The sequence below is a fragment of the Schistocerca piceifrons genome, chromosome 3 (genome assembly GCF_021461385.2).
Source record: "Schistocerca piceifrons isolate TAMUIC-IGC-003096 chromosome 3, iqSchPice1.1, whole genome shotgun sequence".
Classification (NCBI taxonomy): Eukaryota; Metazoa; Arthropoda; class Insecta; order Orthoptera; family Acrididae; genus Schistocerca; species Schistocerca piceifrons.
The window spans coordinates 835,709,497-835,726,544 of record NC_060140.1 but is presented as its reverse complement, the minus strand read 5'-3'; the positions used below and the strand labels follow the sequence as shown (position 1 = coordinate 835,726,544).

Genomic DNA, 17,048 nt, shown 5'->3' with positions numbered 1-17,048 from the left:
GGGACGATTGTTGCTCTCATGCTCTGTCCCCCAAACACATGTTGAATCATTGCAAGGGTCTCCGTAGCACTTTTCCTGAGATTTGTACAGAATTTGATACACGCGCTGTTCTGTTCACGGATCCATCATAAAATTGCACTCACTAAACACAGAGCATTACAGAAATCACTGTGGACATGCAACACGTCCTGGCAGCTGAATGCCAGTCCGCATACTGACTCATCAGATACGCAGCTCTCGCCACCTAGTGGTGCAAAGATCTACTACTCCTACTTTTCAGATGGCAGCACCTGTCCCAAAAATTTTGGATAGTTTGCCAGTCCACACGATCAGTTTAGAAACAGGGATTAGCGATCATGATGTCTTTGTAGCAGCTATGTTTAAAAACATTAATAGGTCAGTCAAGTAGGCTAGGAGAGTATTTCTGTTAGAAAGAGCAGATAAGCACTTCTTAGCATCTCACTTAGACAGCGAAATGACATCACTTAATTGCAGTAAGATCGACATAGAGAAAATTGAGCAAAGTTTAAGGAGATTGTAAATTATGGTCTAGAAAATTATGTCCCTAGTGAGTGGATTAAGGATGGAAAACATTCTCCGTGGTTTAATAACAGAATTTAGAAACTCCTGAGAAAGCAGAGGCTGTCGCACTCTTTGGATCAAAAGAGAACACACAAATGACGACAAGCAAAGGTTAGTAGAGATTTGTGTGTCTGTGCTTAACTTGCATTTATCACGAATCTCTCGCTCAGCCAAAGTCCCAAGCAACTGGAAAAAAGTGCAAATGACTTCTGTGTATGAGAAGCACAAAAGAACGGACCCAAAAAATTACGGACCAGTATCCGTAATGTTGGTTTTCTGCAGAATCCTTGAACGTATTCTCAATTGGAATATAATAAATTTTCATGAGACCGAGAAGCTTATGTCCACGAATGAGCACGGTTTTAGGAAGCATCACTTGTGCGAAACTCAGCTTGCCCTTTTCTCATATTATTTACTAGGAACTATGGATGAAGGGCAAAAAGCAGATTCCATATTTCTAGATTTGGGAAATATGTTTGACACAGTATCCCACTGCAGGCAGTTGGAGAAGGTATGAGGACATGGAATAGGTTCACAGATATGTGAATGGCTCGAAGACTTTGTAAGTTCTAGAACTAAGTACGTTGTCCTTGATGGCGAATGTTCATCAGAGACAAGGGTATCATCAGGATGGCCCCAGGAAGTGTAATAGAATCGCTGTTATTCTTTACATACATAAATGATTTGGTGGACAGGATGGGCAGCAATCTGTGGTTGTTTGTTGATGATACTATGGTGTACAGTAAGGTGTAGTCATTGAGTGACTGTAGGAGGATACAAGACGACTTAGACAAAATTTCTAGTTAGTGTGATGAATGGCAGCTAGCTCTAAATGTAGAAAAATGCAGGTTAATGCGGATGAGTTGGAAAAACAAACCCGTAATGTTAGGATATAGCATTAGCAGTATCATGTGTGACATAGTCACATTGTTTAAATATCTGGATGTAATGTTGCAAAGCAATATGAAATGGAAGGAGCATGGGAGGATTGTATTAGGAAAGGCAAATAGTCAGTTTCAGTTTTGTTAGGAGAATTCTAGGAAAGTGCGGCTCATCTGTAAAGGAGACTTCATATAGGATGCTAGTGCGACCTATTCTTGAGTACTGCTCAAGTGTATGGGATATGTACCAGGTCTGATTGAAAGAAGGCATCGAAGCAATTCAGAGGCGAGCTGCTAGACTTGTTACCGGAAGGTTCGATCAGCATGCAAGTGTTACAGATATGCTTTGGGAGCTCAAGTGGGAATCCCTGGAGGGAAGAAGACATTCATTCCAAAGAACTTCACTGAGAAAGTTTAGAGAACCGGCATGTGAAGCTGACTGCAGAATAAACCTCTGCCACCAACATACATTGCGTATAAGGAACATGCGTATAAGATACAAAAAATTGGGGCTCATGTGGAGGCATATAGACAGTATTTTTCCCCCTCATTCTATTTGCTAGTGGAACGGGAAGTAAATGACTAGTAGTGGTACAGGGTACCATGCACCACATACCGTAAGGTGGATTGTAGAATACTGGTGTAGATTACATAAGGCATTTCACACGAACCATTGATGCAGACTTGCGTGACTGTGTTGGAACTCTCAGCACCAGTCCAAGATGTTTCAATATTATTGTTTTGTAAAACAGAAATGACTGAAGATCTTCCTATGTTGGGCCAAAGTGTTTCCACACAAGATTTTTTTAATGTCTTTTGTTTTAGAGACAGGAAGAGTAATGCCTTTGATCACTGTGTGTGGTGTCATTTGAGCTAGCGTTTTTCCTCTTTTCCACAGACTTTAGTACTTCCCAATGTCAGTATTATAAAATGGTAAGAAACCTGTGAATATGGAAATTAGTGCAAAAGATTGATGTTAACAGTATAAAAATGAAATATTATGACTTCAAAGAATATAGAATATAAGGAATATTTTGTCTAATCGTATGCTCACATTGTTGCATAATATAGTAACAGAAGATTCCAGACAAAGATGCTGCGACATGAAGATTGTTACTTGTTCCTTGATGTGGCCAGCTATGAATTTACTGCCTGCAAGGCTTGGCTCATTCTGTTGCGTAACAAACAGTTCAGTGCTCTATAATACAAGGACATGGCCGATTTTGAAACATATTCTTGTTTCAGCTGATAGTGATATACTTCTACTTTAAACTCATTTTCGCAAATTCACTTTGTCAGTTTTGATCCTGGGTGCCCCATTTAGTGCTAGAGCTGACAGTGTTGTCGTTAAATAGAAATAATGGGAGAGAGAAAATTAACAGCCCATTATATGGTTGAAAAAGTAAAAATATTTGATCAACAAATATGTGTTATATAAAATTCCATCACAGCTTTCAGTTCTTCTTGTACATCACATTTCTTTTTCCTATCTAAGACTCCTTTCTGCTTGATGTACTCTCATGGGTTTTCATTATATCAACCAGTAAATCAATTTGAGAATGTAATGTAACAGAGATTAATTGTCTTCAAGTGATTTGCTTTTGTGCATAGCTCCACCAGTAGATGTAAGAGTGATATTTTATTGCCTATCATCAAAGTTTGTATGTCTTACTAATATATTATTACAGTAGAGCCTTGATTATTCGAACGTCAGTCAACTGAACGACCGCTTAACCGAACTGTGTACTCCTCGCACCTGTTACTCTCCCACCCTACCGTCCATCATCCCCCTCCCAAACCAAGTTTCCCACAGTAGTTGCCTCACTGGGCCACCGCTGGCGGTACATTGCTTCTAATGGGGCCTTCACAAGGCGCTGCTGACCGGCCAAGCCGCCAGTCGCTGTGTTTCAACAATCAGCACACTTCTGTCGGCATGGCACTGGCAGTAGAAGTAGCGGCAGTATCAAAGCTGTTCACAGCAACAGTTGCGCCAGCTTAGAGTTGAGGCGTGCCGCTCCGTGCAGTTTGAAGGATTGTGCGCCCCCAAGAAGAGCTTCTCACGGTGTAAACAGTCACCTTCTGTTCTCTGTTACTACCACTTGTGTGCTGCTGCGTGAAGAAGTGAACTTGACGATACAAAATGCTTAAACGTAAACGTGTTGTCCTTTCTATGAGGGACAATTACGAGATTATTAAAAGGTTGGAAGAAAGTGAATCTGCAACCACTTTATCCAATGAGTACAAGGTGGGGAAGTCGACAATTTCGGATATAAAAAAACAAAAGACGAGCATAGCAAATTTTATAGCTATGCTTGATTCTACTGATGGATCAACCAGCCGTAAAACAATGAAGCTCGCCACTGTTTTTATGAATAAATTTACTGTACAGTACTTCTTTTTGACAAATAAACATGTACAGTTCGATTATCCAAACAAACCAGTTTTCCGAACACCCGTGTCCCCTAATTACTTCGGATAATCGACGCTCTACTGTATTATTGCTCATCTTGTTGTGACATGTTCAGGAAGTTGCTTTGTTTTTAAAAACAAACATACCACTTTTTAATGTTAGTTTAGTTCTCTTTTTCAGACCAGGTTGATGTAAAGAAAAAATCTGAAAATATAAAAGCTCCAGATAGCATCCACCTTCTTGACTTTGCAATAAATGTCAAACTAGTAACTAACTAACTAACTAGTCAGAATTCAGTATGCATAAAATACATGCTAATTATCAACCACACTGTCACCTTTCAGCTTAGACCAGTCTTTCTCGGCGTATTCCACTGATGAATTCTTGTCAGGTTATTAGCTGAGTGGTGGCACCGTCTTGTCGCAACGTTTCAGTGAGTTTTGTACTCATCATCTTTGCCAGAAGATGATGGGTATGAAACTCATTGAAACATTGTGACAAGACAACGCCACCACTCGGCTGATAACCTGAGAAGAATTCATTAGACCAGTCTGTCACAACCAACATTTCAAACAATAATGTAGAAGTTAAATAAAATATTGTCAGTGTTTCGTTCTGTCTTTGATTACACACATATGATGGCACTGTCCAGATAATTATTATGTCTTGTTCCTGACGGCAAGTATTGTTGTTCTAATGAAAGTTGGCAAAAGGAGATATGAGAATCATTCTGGAACTGCAAGTAAATAAGTAGTTGGTGAGTCATTGGTGAGTCATAAAACAAACTATGTGGCAGAATGTGAACTTAAATACAGAAATAAAAAATGATTACGGAAAAAACCACACCAGTGAAATCGGTGGAACGCAAACTGTATACCGTGTCACAGAAAACTAATCTCATGTGCTTACTCTTGGAGAAACATGTAACAGCAAGAAGACAATAAAGTTAAAACTTTCTGTGGGTGTCTTTTTTTGTGTTTGCTGTAACTTTATTGGAACAAGTTTTAACTAAATGCCACAAATAGTGGAGTGAAGAACTTGTCATTAACTTTTCCTATCTTCGTTGAGCATAGTGCTTGTGGAATGTTGAAATCTAATCCTTCTACTGCTGGATCTCTTTGGTTTTGCACATTGTGAGTCAATCTCTGTTTGAGGTTTAATCAAATTTTCAGTTTTCGTATGACATTTGCTAGCATAGTTCATGCCAGCTTTCATTACGAACATTAACAGGAGGAAAGTTTAATCATAATGGAACAACACGTAAAATAATGTAGGGGTAACCACTCACCTGTAGTGGAGCATAGAGCATAGAATCATGTAACAGAAAACAGTATCGCATTAGCTTTTGAGCTTTTTCTCTTTTTCTTGTAAGAGTAGACACATTCACACACACAGACACCCAAACACCCAGGGCTGCAGTTGAAGTGATTACTGATTATCAGTTACTGATTATTGAAAGGGATATGGAAGGATGCATGAGGTAAATAGGGTATAGCAGGATGGAGTGAGGCATATTTTTAGACAGTGACTCGGCTGCGCAAGAAGACGAAAATAGTTTGGAGGATAGGGCATTATGAGATATAGAGGAGGGAAGTGATTTTTCTGGTGGGGGAGGGGGGGGGGGGAGGGAGGAGGAAAGGAAAATGGAAATGAAGAGTGGGGAAAGGGAGAGGGGAAAAGAGAGACAGAGAGAGAGAAGGCAGTATACAATTTGAAAGGAGACAGAGTGGTGTGGAGAGAAGGGAAAAAGTTAGGTGAGGCAGCAGGAAACAGGTTAGTGGAAATTTGGGACGGGGATTGGCCACCACTCCCCCGACCCCATCCCCGTCCCCCGCTGCCAATATGGGCATGTGCTCCCAGCTCCCCTTCCTGTTTTCAACTCTGTCTCCTCCCTGTCTCCCTTTTCATTTCCACCTTCCTCTTCTCCCCCACCCCTTGCCACTATATATACAAAGATGAGGTGACTTACCGAATGAAAGCGCTGGCAGGTCGATAGACACACAAAATTCAAGCTTTCGCAACAAACTGTTGCCTCATCAGGAAAGAGGGAAGGAGAGGGAAAGACGGAAGGAAGTGGGTTTTAAGGGTGAGGGTGAGGGTAAGGAGTCATTCCAATCCCGGGAGCGGAAAGACTTACCTGTCCTTTTTTCCCCCTAAGGTAAGTCTTTCCGCTCCCGGGATTGGAATGACTCCTCACCCTCACCCTTAAAACCCACTTCCTTCCATCTTTCCCTCTCCTTCCCTCTTTCCTGATGAGGCAACAGTTTGTTGTGAAAGCTTGAATTTTGTGTGTATGTTTGTGTTTGTTTGTGTGTCTATCGACCTGCCAGCGCTTTCGTTCGGTAAGTCACCTCATCTTTGTTTTTATATATAATTTTTCCCACGTGGAATGTTTCCCTCTATATATAAATTATTTCTTAATGCTCTATCCTCTGAACTGCTTTCATCTTGTTTTCAACTGCTGAGTAACATGTTAAAAGATCTGCATCATTCCATCCTGCTACATCCTACTTGCCTTGTGCATCCTTCCATACCCCACCCCATCTCCATCAGCCCAGGCAGCTGTTTCCAGTAATCAGTCTAACCCTGGCCACTGGAGTGTATGTTAAGGGTCTGTGTGGTTGAGTATGTGAATTTGTGTATTTTTATTTGAAAAAGAGTAAGAGCTTGAAAGCTAATGTGAATGCTGTTTTCTGTTATGTGTGTGTGTTTGTGCCACATATCAGTCCACTATAGATGCTGGTTTCTGTTCATTATTTTAGGTATTGTTCAACAAGAGGGAATATGGTAATGGGTAGTTCTTGGTAGAAAATAAACAAATTGAATAAAGATAACAACTCACCAAATAGTTTGGATGCTGAGGAGTTGATAGGGTCATAAACAAGGCAAAGAACTTGGTTTGCTGGTTTTTCGACAAATCCTGGTTCTCAAGAAAGAGACACATAAAAGGCAGCACACAAATTTCTCAGTATTGTTAATTTGCTTATTGGCAACTCAACACTTCAACAATTTGGTGAATTGTTACACTAACTCCTGAAATTATTTGCAGCAAAGGAAAAGCTAGTTCTGAAAACATGAGAGTTATGTGAACCATTTTCATAACGTCTCCATTGAAGAATCTATAAAACAGAGTGACAGGGGTGTGTAGTAACAGTTCCCAAAGATATTTTTGGTAGGAGTGATTGAGATCTAGAAAAAATACTTTAATTTTAGTGTTCAGCTTCTCATTACTAGCAGAGTACATGAAAAGTATTTCCTTTTAAATCCTGATAGCATCCCCAGAACATTTTTGTATGAGCTGTACTGACATTTCACAAACATAGGAACATGTCTCTGCATTCATTCATTCTCACCAAGTGAGGTAGCTCAGTGGTTTTCACACTGGACTTGCATTTTGCAGGACGACAGTTCAAATCCAAATCCAGCAATCCTCGTTTAGCCTTTCTGTGATTTTCCTAAACCATTTAAGGCAAACGTTGAGATGGTTTATTCAGAAGGACACAGCTCATTTCCTTCCCCATCCTTCCCTTATCCGAGGATGTGCTCTGTCCTCAATGACATTGTTATTGATGGGATGGTAAACACCAAATATCCTCCCGGAATCCATTCAGCATCTAATGTGCCTATTTGACAGCTATTTGTGATAATGAACTGGTACTTTAGATTTGTTCACTGTAGTTTTTGTATGTGTTTTCCTATATAGATGAACAGTGCTTTCTCAGAACCCTGAAATCTGAGTATTTCATTCATCTTTACTATTCATTCCACATTTTTGTCCCAGTTCAATATCATCTCATTGTGACAATCTAAGTATTTAAAAAATGTAACGTGTTGCAGAAGTTTACCAATAATCGTACAATCAGATACTATGAGATTGTTTCTCTTTGCTGTAGACATTATCTTTCCTTTACACATATTTAAAGAGGGCTATCATTATGAGTTTTTTTTACACTCACCCAGCTACAATACTTTCCTGTAGACAACAGTATCATCAGGGGACAATCTGTGTATGTTGCTGATCATACATGATGAATTGTTTATATATGTTGATGTTACTTTTGCTTCTATTGAGCATTGTCCACCTCGTATAACATTTTGGGCTCTTTCAGTCATAAATTCACATATTTTTTAAGTTTTCTAAGTGATTATGTATACTTGTTACAGTATACCGTATTGCTTTATATTTTCAAGTGCCTTTCAGAAGGCAGAATCTGTCTTCTCACCTATTATGAAGACAACATGTGAACTGTATTTCACATGAATGGTTTTTCCTGAGACCATACTAACTCTTTGAGAAAATCTTCTTTTCCTCCCGAAATGTAATGTTCAACCCTAGAGTTGTTATCATCATCTTGTACAATTTCCTGCCACTACCTGGGTCTGCTTGCAGCCCAAGTCTTTCCGTCTGCTCCAGACATTCCACCACCTCCCTGCAGCTTCTCTGGCCCAGTCTTCTCTTCTAGTTGCTTTCTTCCACTCCTTTTAGCCACTTGTTCCTTGGTCTCCTGCTTCCGGCTCCATCTTGTGCATATTCCTACAGATCCTCATCTCCTGTAATCCATCCAAATCCCCTTACCACCTTAATCTTCTTTTTTTCATTCTTCTTTTATAGAGATATCTCATGTGTTAATTCCATAATCCATTCATTTGTCATCATTTCCAATATTGTTACACATATTAGACTTCTCAAAAACTTAATCTTTATTGAAACTTCCTGGCAGGTTAAAACTGTGTGCCAGACTGAGACTCGAACTCGGGACCTTTACCTTTCTTGGGTAAGTGCTCTACCAACTGATCGACCCAAGCACGTGCTTGGGTAGCTCAGTTGGTAGAGCACTTGCCCGCGAAAAGCAAAGGTCCCGAGTTCAAGTCACAGTCTGGCACACAGTTTTAATCTGCCAGGAAGTTTCAAATCAGTGCACACTCCACTGCAGAGTGAAAATCTCATTCTGGAATCATCTTTATTGTTCACACCTTACTTTTCCCCTTTCCTTCATGAGCGAGTTTCCGCAGCATACAACAGAATTGGTGTATAATATGTTATGCATATTAACTTCTTACTTAGGAGACTTCTTTGTTCCATATAACTTCTCTCATATTTCTCTTCTCATGAAGCAGTTGGCATGCTTTGTTGATTCACTCTTATCTCTTGATAATTTCTTCTGTTTCTTGTACAATTTACCTGCCAGGTATCCCAAACTGTCCACTGTTTTCAGTTGCTCCTTACTCGGTATCATGTTTATTGTGGACAATCCTTTTTTTCTTGTTGTGACCACCAGCTCACGTTTCTTTGCTTAAAGTTTTGGTCATATTCATGTCCAACATTTCCCAAGACATGTAATTGGTTTTGTATTTCCTTCTCATTGTTCTTCCATACTATCAGATCATCAGCAAACAACATTGTTGTAATTTTGTCATCTGTCTCTCCTGCCACTTGGATTATTGTATCATCCACCAACCCTATAAAAAATTAAGGAGATAGGGCATTTCCTTGTTTCAGAATATTAAAAAATTTAGACTTACGCCTTTCTTATCATAGGTATTATTTTAAAGTTTAATATAATAATGTTTAGGACTGTTGTATATGCACTTAACATCATAACACACAGAAACTTACTCTGCCTGTACTTAAAATAAAAGTCAAATATTATGAAAAGGACAGATTGCTGCTCACCATGTATTGGAGATGCTGAGCTGCAGATAGGCACAACAAAAAGACTGTTAAACAAGTAAGCTTTCAGCCAAAAAGGCCTTCATTGGAATATGTACACACAAACTCGCACGTAAACAGAACTCACACACACTAATTCCGAAGAAGGCCGTTTTGGCCAAAACCTTTCTTGTTTGATAGTATTTCTGTAGCGCCTATTTGCGACTGACCATTTCTGCAATATGGTGATTAGCAATCTAACTTTTCATCATACTGTCCTTACACCATCCTGGATTTTCCATTGTTAGAAAAGTAGACAATTTTATGTCCGCAAAATACACCTTGTAGCGGTCACAACAGTAATGGTTATAGGGTACATATCCTGAATACCTCATGAGAATATAGATATCAGAACCCTCAAGCATTATTTCACCATCCAAGAGATTTCAGTGTGTTCAATGTAATGATGTACAATAATTTTGGTCCTCTTGAGAAGCCTGTTATGTGTAAGTATACACTTTCTTTGCACAAACCGCATGAGGATTTCATCATTGATTTTCCTATTATTCTATCCTGTTGTCTGCCTTCTGATGATTGTTTATCCAGTTCTTTGTCTGCTATCACCTAATATGTATCATTTGTTTCCTGTCACGATTTAGCAGTAATTTCATTATGGAGCTTTTTTATTTGGTAGTGTTTATGTTTTTAAACAGAACTTTGTAATATCTGCAGGAATTTTGTAAGATGTGAATAGTGTGTACTTTTTTCTAAGTGGTGTAAGCAGCAATCAGTTATTCAGTTGTTTTCTTGATGGTGACCTTATAAATTACTTACACAATAAATCAACAGCCTTCATGTTTGACTGTCTGTGTACCTGATGGCAAATGTGGCATAATAGAAAAAAGTGAATGTGTTTTGATACCCACAGTGTCTTTTAGACAATTGTTGACAGTGCTTTTCATGTACTCTAATTGCAAATCACCCTAACAACCACCACCACCATCTTAAGCAGTAGTATAGAAAAGGGATGCAGTGGCTAAGACCCTGGACCACTTTTCAGGGAAGCAGAGTTAAAATCCCTGTATGGCCATTCAGATATAGGTTTTCAGTGGTTTCTGTAATTCAGTTAAAGTGAATTGTAGCATAGGTTTTTTAAAAGAACTTCTTTCTTCATCCATGCTTATCTTTGCTTGTTCACTGTCTGTAAGGACATAATCACTGTCATTGTGTTAAATCACAATCTCCTTTCTTTAGAAGCACCAGCACTCATGTTCCTCCTTTCACCAAATTAGGTTGCATGTGACAGGACATTTGTGAGGAACTCAGAAAAACAACAGATGTGGCTGTGATGGTAATGTTTTGTGAAACAACTTTACTTCTTTTGGAATCAATGGTGGCCATATTTGATTTATGTGAGCTTACAAACATAAAGTAAGTCTATTATGGGGAGGCTTTAAGAAATGAAAGATAAACATTTCATGGGAGACATTACCCACACCAAACACTGTGCTCTCCTTCAGTTTCTAGAAATTTGATCTCTGGATGACATGCTTTGATATGTACATAAGTCGAATACCACTCTATTCACCAAAAAACATTATATGTAAATAACTAGGTTGAAATTGGTCATATGAGGAGAGACTGATTAATACATCTTTTGATCTTCAACAAAGCAGGAGGAAATTTAGTTAAGTATCAAGACCACTGCTAAATAACTTATTTTAGTGGTTTTATGTTGAGGCTAATAAAGGTGTCATGCATAAATAATTCTCAACAGCTGACTGGTGCAACATTTTTTATAAAAATGGATATAACTAGCATATCGTAGGGCCATTAGGTTTCTTAAAGTTCACAATGACCAAGATGTTGAGTTGAGAGAAGTTCTTTGCATTCCAGCCAGCACTTAAAGTAGGACAGGTCTGGCACATTCTGGATATGCAGTTGAGATTTCTTCTCGAGAAATGATTGATAAACATTATGGTACTGTAATGGAATACTCGTTAAGATTTGTGAGTTTTTGCTATGATGGGCATTCATATGACAGTATATGTAATATCCTGAGTGAATTCTGCATAAGAAGAAGATAAATGAGTAAGCCTCTGTTGACCCCAGACAAAAACTGCTCAGAGGAGGACTGTTTACAATATGTGAAGCATAATCTGAAAGACTTCTGGATGTAACCTAGACATGTACCCATGATTATACTTTGGAGACACAACTACACTCAAAATTTAGTGCTGGCAGTGTCAAAGTATGCTGAAAAATAAAAACTTTTATCAGTGTTAGTATTTCTTTTCAGCACTTGCAGTATATCATCACATTTGATTATTTGGAAAAGGGTTGAATGGTGAATGGCTTTTAACAAACAGTTTTATTGGACCATTCAGATGGTCACATGAATAAAATGTTACACATTGGTCATGGCTACGGGAGAAATGCTAAAACCGGGCTTCAGAATGATTTTATACTCACTCTGTTTTCAATATTTCACTCAGTGCATTTTCTTTTTGTTTCCTGACCTCAAATATCTGTTTCAAGGCAAACGGATATCTATTGAATGAATAGGCTACCTTTGTTGTAAACGAGTGTGTACACAATTGGCAAGTGTTTTTCTGACAAAATAAATAAAAGCAGAATCTCACTGAACCAAATGTTTGACGGAAATAAGTTAATCTTATTAAAAAGTTATTTAGTAATATTTTTACCAAACTTATTGGGCCATAATTGTGTATTGAGAACAGCTGTTTATCCATCATGTTGACTGGGCACCTTCCCTTAATGCCTCTACTGCTAATAGGTACTGCATTTCTCATGATAGAGCTTGTGCCCTTCACTAGACGTAGGAAAACGTGGTTCAGTTCAGCCTGGTACTGGTACAGTCACAACTCAACTTCATTGTACCTTCACATCTGAATAACATGTATGTACAGTAGTAGACAAGGAAACATGGGTGTATTGTCTGATGTGGTGGAGGGGGGAGAAAGGACGTCACACAGTTTAATGCTGTAGATTTCTTTTTGAGGGCACATGTAAAGAGTATCATGCACTTGACCTCTATTAACACTATGTAACTATTATTTCTCAAATATTTGCGATTGAACAAATTCAGCACATTGTATATTCAGCTGGGTTGCTGATTCCATTTTTATACACAATATTTCAATGACCAACACAGTCATCATCTTCAGGTGCTACCCACTGTGCTATTGTGTGTACTCGGTGCCTGGACTCTGACTACAACCAAACTGGAAGTGTTGTTGGTGTCGCACTGCTATTTATAGCCGAGTTCAACTCCAGGTACCCACCATATCCTTTGATACAGATTTGTTGTGTATTTGTTTTTTTTAGAGCCCACACTGTTACCCGGTGAAACCCACACCATTAAGTCACACTGACAAAACAAGAGAAATAACGAATTCAGTGGAGTCTTCTAGTTTCAAAGAGTATGATAATGATTGTTTTGATGTATTAAATGTGTCCAGATTCAGAAAAGAGACTTTGGTTTACACCTTATGTAAAATGTCTGCTAGGGTAATTGTAATAAATAATTCATTTTGTTGGCCATCTAAGGCATGTCTCTACCAGTATGATTATTTAAATGACATTTCAGAAAACATATTGCTTGAAAAAAATACTTTTGGTTCGATATAGCAAATGTAAACGTGTTAAAAGATACTGGTCATACCTGTTTATTACCCCCGCTCACTGTAACCTGCGTAACACTTCAGATATCATGTTATATGACTTAAAACAATGTCAAAAGATGCTGCTCAGTGAATAGAAAGTGACCTACTCCTTTTTAGATATGTTGTTTATGTGGAAATGAGTAACCTAATTCAGTTGTCAAAAGTTATAAGACCTCGTAGACTACATTCTTGTAGTATTAGTAGTAGTAGTAGTAGTATTGTTGTTGTTAGCATCATCTTCAGTCTGAAGACTGGTTTGTTGCAGCTCTCCATGTTACTCTGTCAATTGCAAGGCTCTTCATCTCTACAGAACTACTTCAAGCTACACTCGCTTGAACCTGCTGACTGTATTCCAGCCTTTGTCTTCCTGTACAGTTTTTACCTTCCACACTTCCCTCCAGTACTAAATTGATAATTTCTTGATGCCTCAGAATGTACTATCAACTGATCCTTCTTTGAGTCAAGTTATGCTATACATTTCTTTTCTTCCCAATTCCATTCAGTACCTCCTCATTAGCTATTTGATCCATCCATCTAATCTTCAGCATTATTCTGCAGCATCATATTTCAAAAGCTTCTATTCTCACCTCCCTGAAGTGCTTATCATCCAATTTTCACTTCTTATGCAAGGCCCAACAGCACCTTCGCAAAAGACTTCCAAATACTGAAATATATTTAGTGCTAACAAAATCCTCTTTTTTAGAAATGCTTTTACATTATGCTAGTCTGCATTTAATATCCTCTCTATGAGGGTAAGTCAATTATTATCCGCGATTTAGTTATATTTTTGTTTATTTTGGTAGTACTGTCATTTTGCATTGATGACACATGCTTTGTTTATTTGTTGTTATATCTCTGCAATTTTCAAGCTGCTAGGTTAGTTTCATTATCGCTGCCGTGCTGTTAACCATGGCTGCTCCCCTGTCTATTTGCACCAAAGACGAGCTCTGCCTCCCCCCTTTCTCAAGTAGTGCTCCCCTTTCATGTCCATCGACTCTTATGATTGCAGTTTGATTTCTGTAATGTACATAACTTTTCGCTGCCTGTGTTTTTTATACATACTAATTTCAGAATTTCAAAGAGTATTATATTGTTACATTCCAATCTGGATTTTCCATTGTTTGAAAGAGTGTATTCCAATTGACATTGTCAAAAGTTTCATCTAAATCCACAAACTGTATAAACACAGGTTTGCCTTTCTTCAACCTATATTCTAAGATTAGTTGTAGGATCAGTACTGCCTCAAAGGTTTCTACGTTTCCCTGGAACCCAGATTGATTTTCCCTGAAGCCGGTTACTACTACTTTTTCCAATATTGTGTAAATAATTCATGTCAGTACTTTCCAGTCACTAAGTTGCCATCGTGACTTATTAAACTGATAGTTCAGAAATCTTCACATCTATTTGCAACTGCTTTCTTTGAAACTGGTATTAATACATTTTTTTCGAAGTGTAAAGGTATTTCGCCAATCTCATTTATCTTGAATACGAGGTGAAATGATTTTGTCGTGGTTGGTTCTCCAAACGATCGTAATAATTCAGAGGAAATTGTCTCTGCTCCAGTCACTGTGTTTCGGATTAAGTCTTTCAGTGCTGTGTCAAATTCTTCTGAGTATCATAACTCCCACAGTGTAGTCATATACTTCCTATTTTTTTCTGCAATATTGTCTTCAAGTTCATTTCACATGTATAGCCGTTCAATTTATTCCTTCCACCTTTTAGCATTCCCTTTTTTGCTTATTACTGTCTTGCCATCAGAGCTCTTGATCCTCATATAGCTGCTTCTCTGCATCCCTATGGTCTCTTCAGTTTTCCTGCAAGTAATGTCATCTTTCTCCTAGTCTTACATGTGTACACAGCCTTGCATTTGCCCTCTAGCCATTCTGCTTAAACATTTTGCACTTGATGTCAATCTAATTTTTTAGATGTCTGTATTCCCTCTGGTGTGCTCCCTTTACTGCATTTTTGTATTTTGCCTTTTTGTTAGGTATAGTCACTATCTCGCATGTTACCCAAGAAGTTTGCTTGTTTGATTCTCTGCAGCCTTCGCTATTTCATCACTCAGAATTACCCAGTTGCCTTTTATCCTATTCGTTTTCCCTGTTTCAGCCAATTGTTGCCCAGTATTCCCATTGAAACTTTTGAGAACCCATTTTTCTTTCAGTTTATCTGGGTCTTGCTTCCCTAATTTTCTGCCTTTCAACACTGTCTTCATCTTAATCCGCAGTTCACAATCAATAAATTATGATCAAAGTCCACAGCTGCACTTGGAAATATTTGCAGTTCAAAATCTAGTATTGAATTCTCTTTGTTAGTCAATCTGAAGCCTTCCAGCATCTCCCATTCTGTTCTACACAGATTGTGGTATCTTTTTGGGATAATATTAAATACTCAAAATATCTCTTGTGTTTCCAAACGTTTTTTTGCGCAAGTCATTAGCACAATTTCCCTTTTGTATTCTGAGGTAAATGTTTTGTATGTGATCATTAGAATGTTTACTTCCATCAGTGAAGCTCATTGTAAAGAAAGTGAGAGCTGACATATTCCTTGTTAATGCAATATTTTATTACAGAACAATAATGGTGTCTCTTGCAACATTTCTAAATAATTAATTTTTTTTATTCCTTTTAGCACTACTTAAAAGTACACGCAGAGAAGATGTACCTTTGTGAAAAATGTCACAAGGGCTTTTCGACAGAGACTGCTCAGAGGAAGCATATGAGAACATGTGGGATGAAATTCACATGTTCATGCAATTTCTCTTATGAATCATATGAGGCACTGCTGACACATGCCAAACGCCATCGACATACATTCGATGAAAAATTCAGGTTTTATGGGAAGTTAGTATCAGTTACATGTACTTTCTTTCATTTAAAAATTAAAGCTCATAACGGAATGTCGGTCTTGTCATGTATTACATTTTAAGCTAGTATTGTCTTAGCTATGTCTAGTATTTTTAAGTATTGTTGAATTGTTGAATAGTGACAAACATGGGGATTATTTTATTGTGTTAGATTAATGATTCTATATTATTCTGCATTTTTTTTATGTTACACAAAAATTTGATAGGACAGCAAAAAATTATCCTTTTAACCAGACATAAATTTAACCCAAAAAATTTGCTGTTTGTAAATTGTGTTGACAAAAGGTATAAGGACCTCCGGACGAGCTGTAGAGCATATCAACTCAGTTTATGGAATTTTTGTTATGCTGTTTGTGTACCCATTGTCTTTCTTGCTCTGGGAACTGACTTAACCATCTGGTTATAGGAGAAACCATCTGTTTAACATCGACTTCTAGCCATTTGTAATTTTCTTTCAAAAGTCATTATCAGTACTGAAAGAAGCAATAAATTGACAAAATGAAATTCAAGAACTGATTTTAGATTGAAACCCAGCATATGGAATGTAGTCTGACCCTTACTGTCTTAACCACCAAAAACTGCTGAGCTGATTTTGATGGAATTTTCACTGAACTCAAGTATCACATACACTTTGTTTTAACATGGTTGGATTATGGGAAAAAGCATTGTAATTATAGTAACTGATGATATTACCACTATATAAATGCCTATGGCCCATATGAGGATGTTTTTCAAACACCAGTTTCTATATTTGTTTGAATTGACATCTTTTCATGGATTATATTAATCTGTTGGTCTAGTTAACTTGCATAATATTCACCAGTCAGTGTTCTACTCCTTACAGGGCTGAATAGACCATTTTGCACAGGCCATAATCATTCTGGAAGATGTAACTGACTTCCACCCACTCCTTGCATGATTGTTGCTTATTTTTTGGTGTGAAGTGACAGACCCTGTACATTATAACGAATTG

At 38.0% G+C, this 17,048-nt stretch overlaps 1 protein-coding gene across 2 annotated transcripts in view; it reads left to right on the top strand.

Moving 5' to 3' along the window:
* Positions 1-17,048, top strand: part of LOC124789294 — a 35,372-nt gene that overhangs the window by 8,081 nt on the left and 10,243 nt on the right. Inside the window, exons 1-2 of one of the 2 annotated variants that reach the window (XM_047256606.1) lie at positions 12,627-12,820; positions 15,841-16,052. In XM_047256606.1, the coding sequence (XP_047112562.1) occupies positions 15,868-16,052 (185 nt within the window). In that variant the 5' untranslated portion in view covers positions 12,627-12,820; positions 15,841-15,867. Of the gene's footprint in view, positions 1-12,626; positions 12,821-15,840; positions 16,053-17,048 lie in introns of those variants that run through there. The other variant, XM_047256605.1, reaches the window with a different exon arrangement.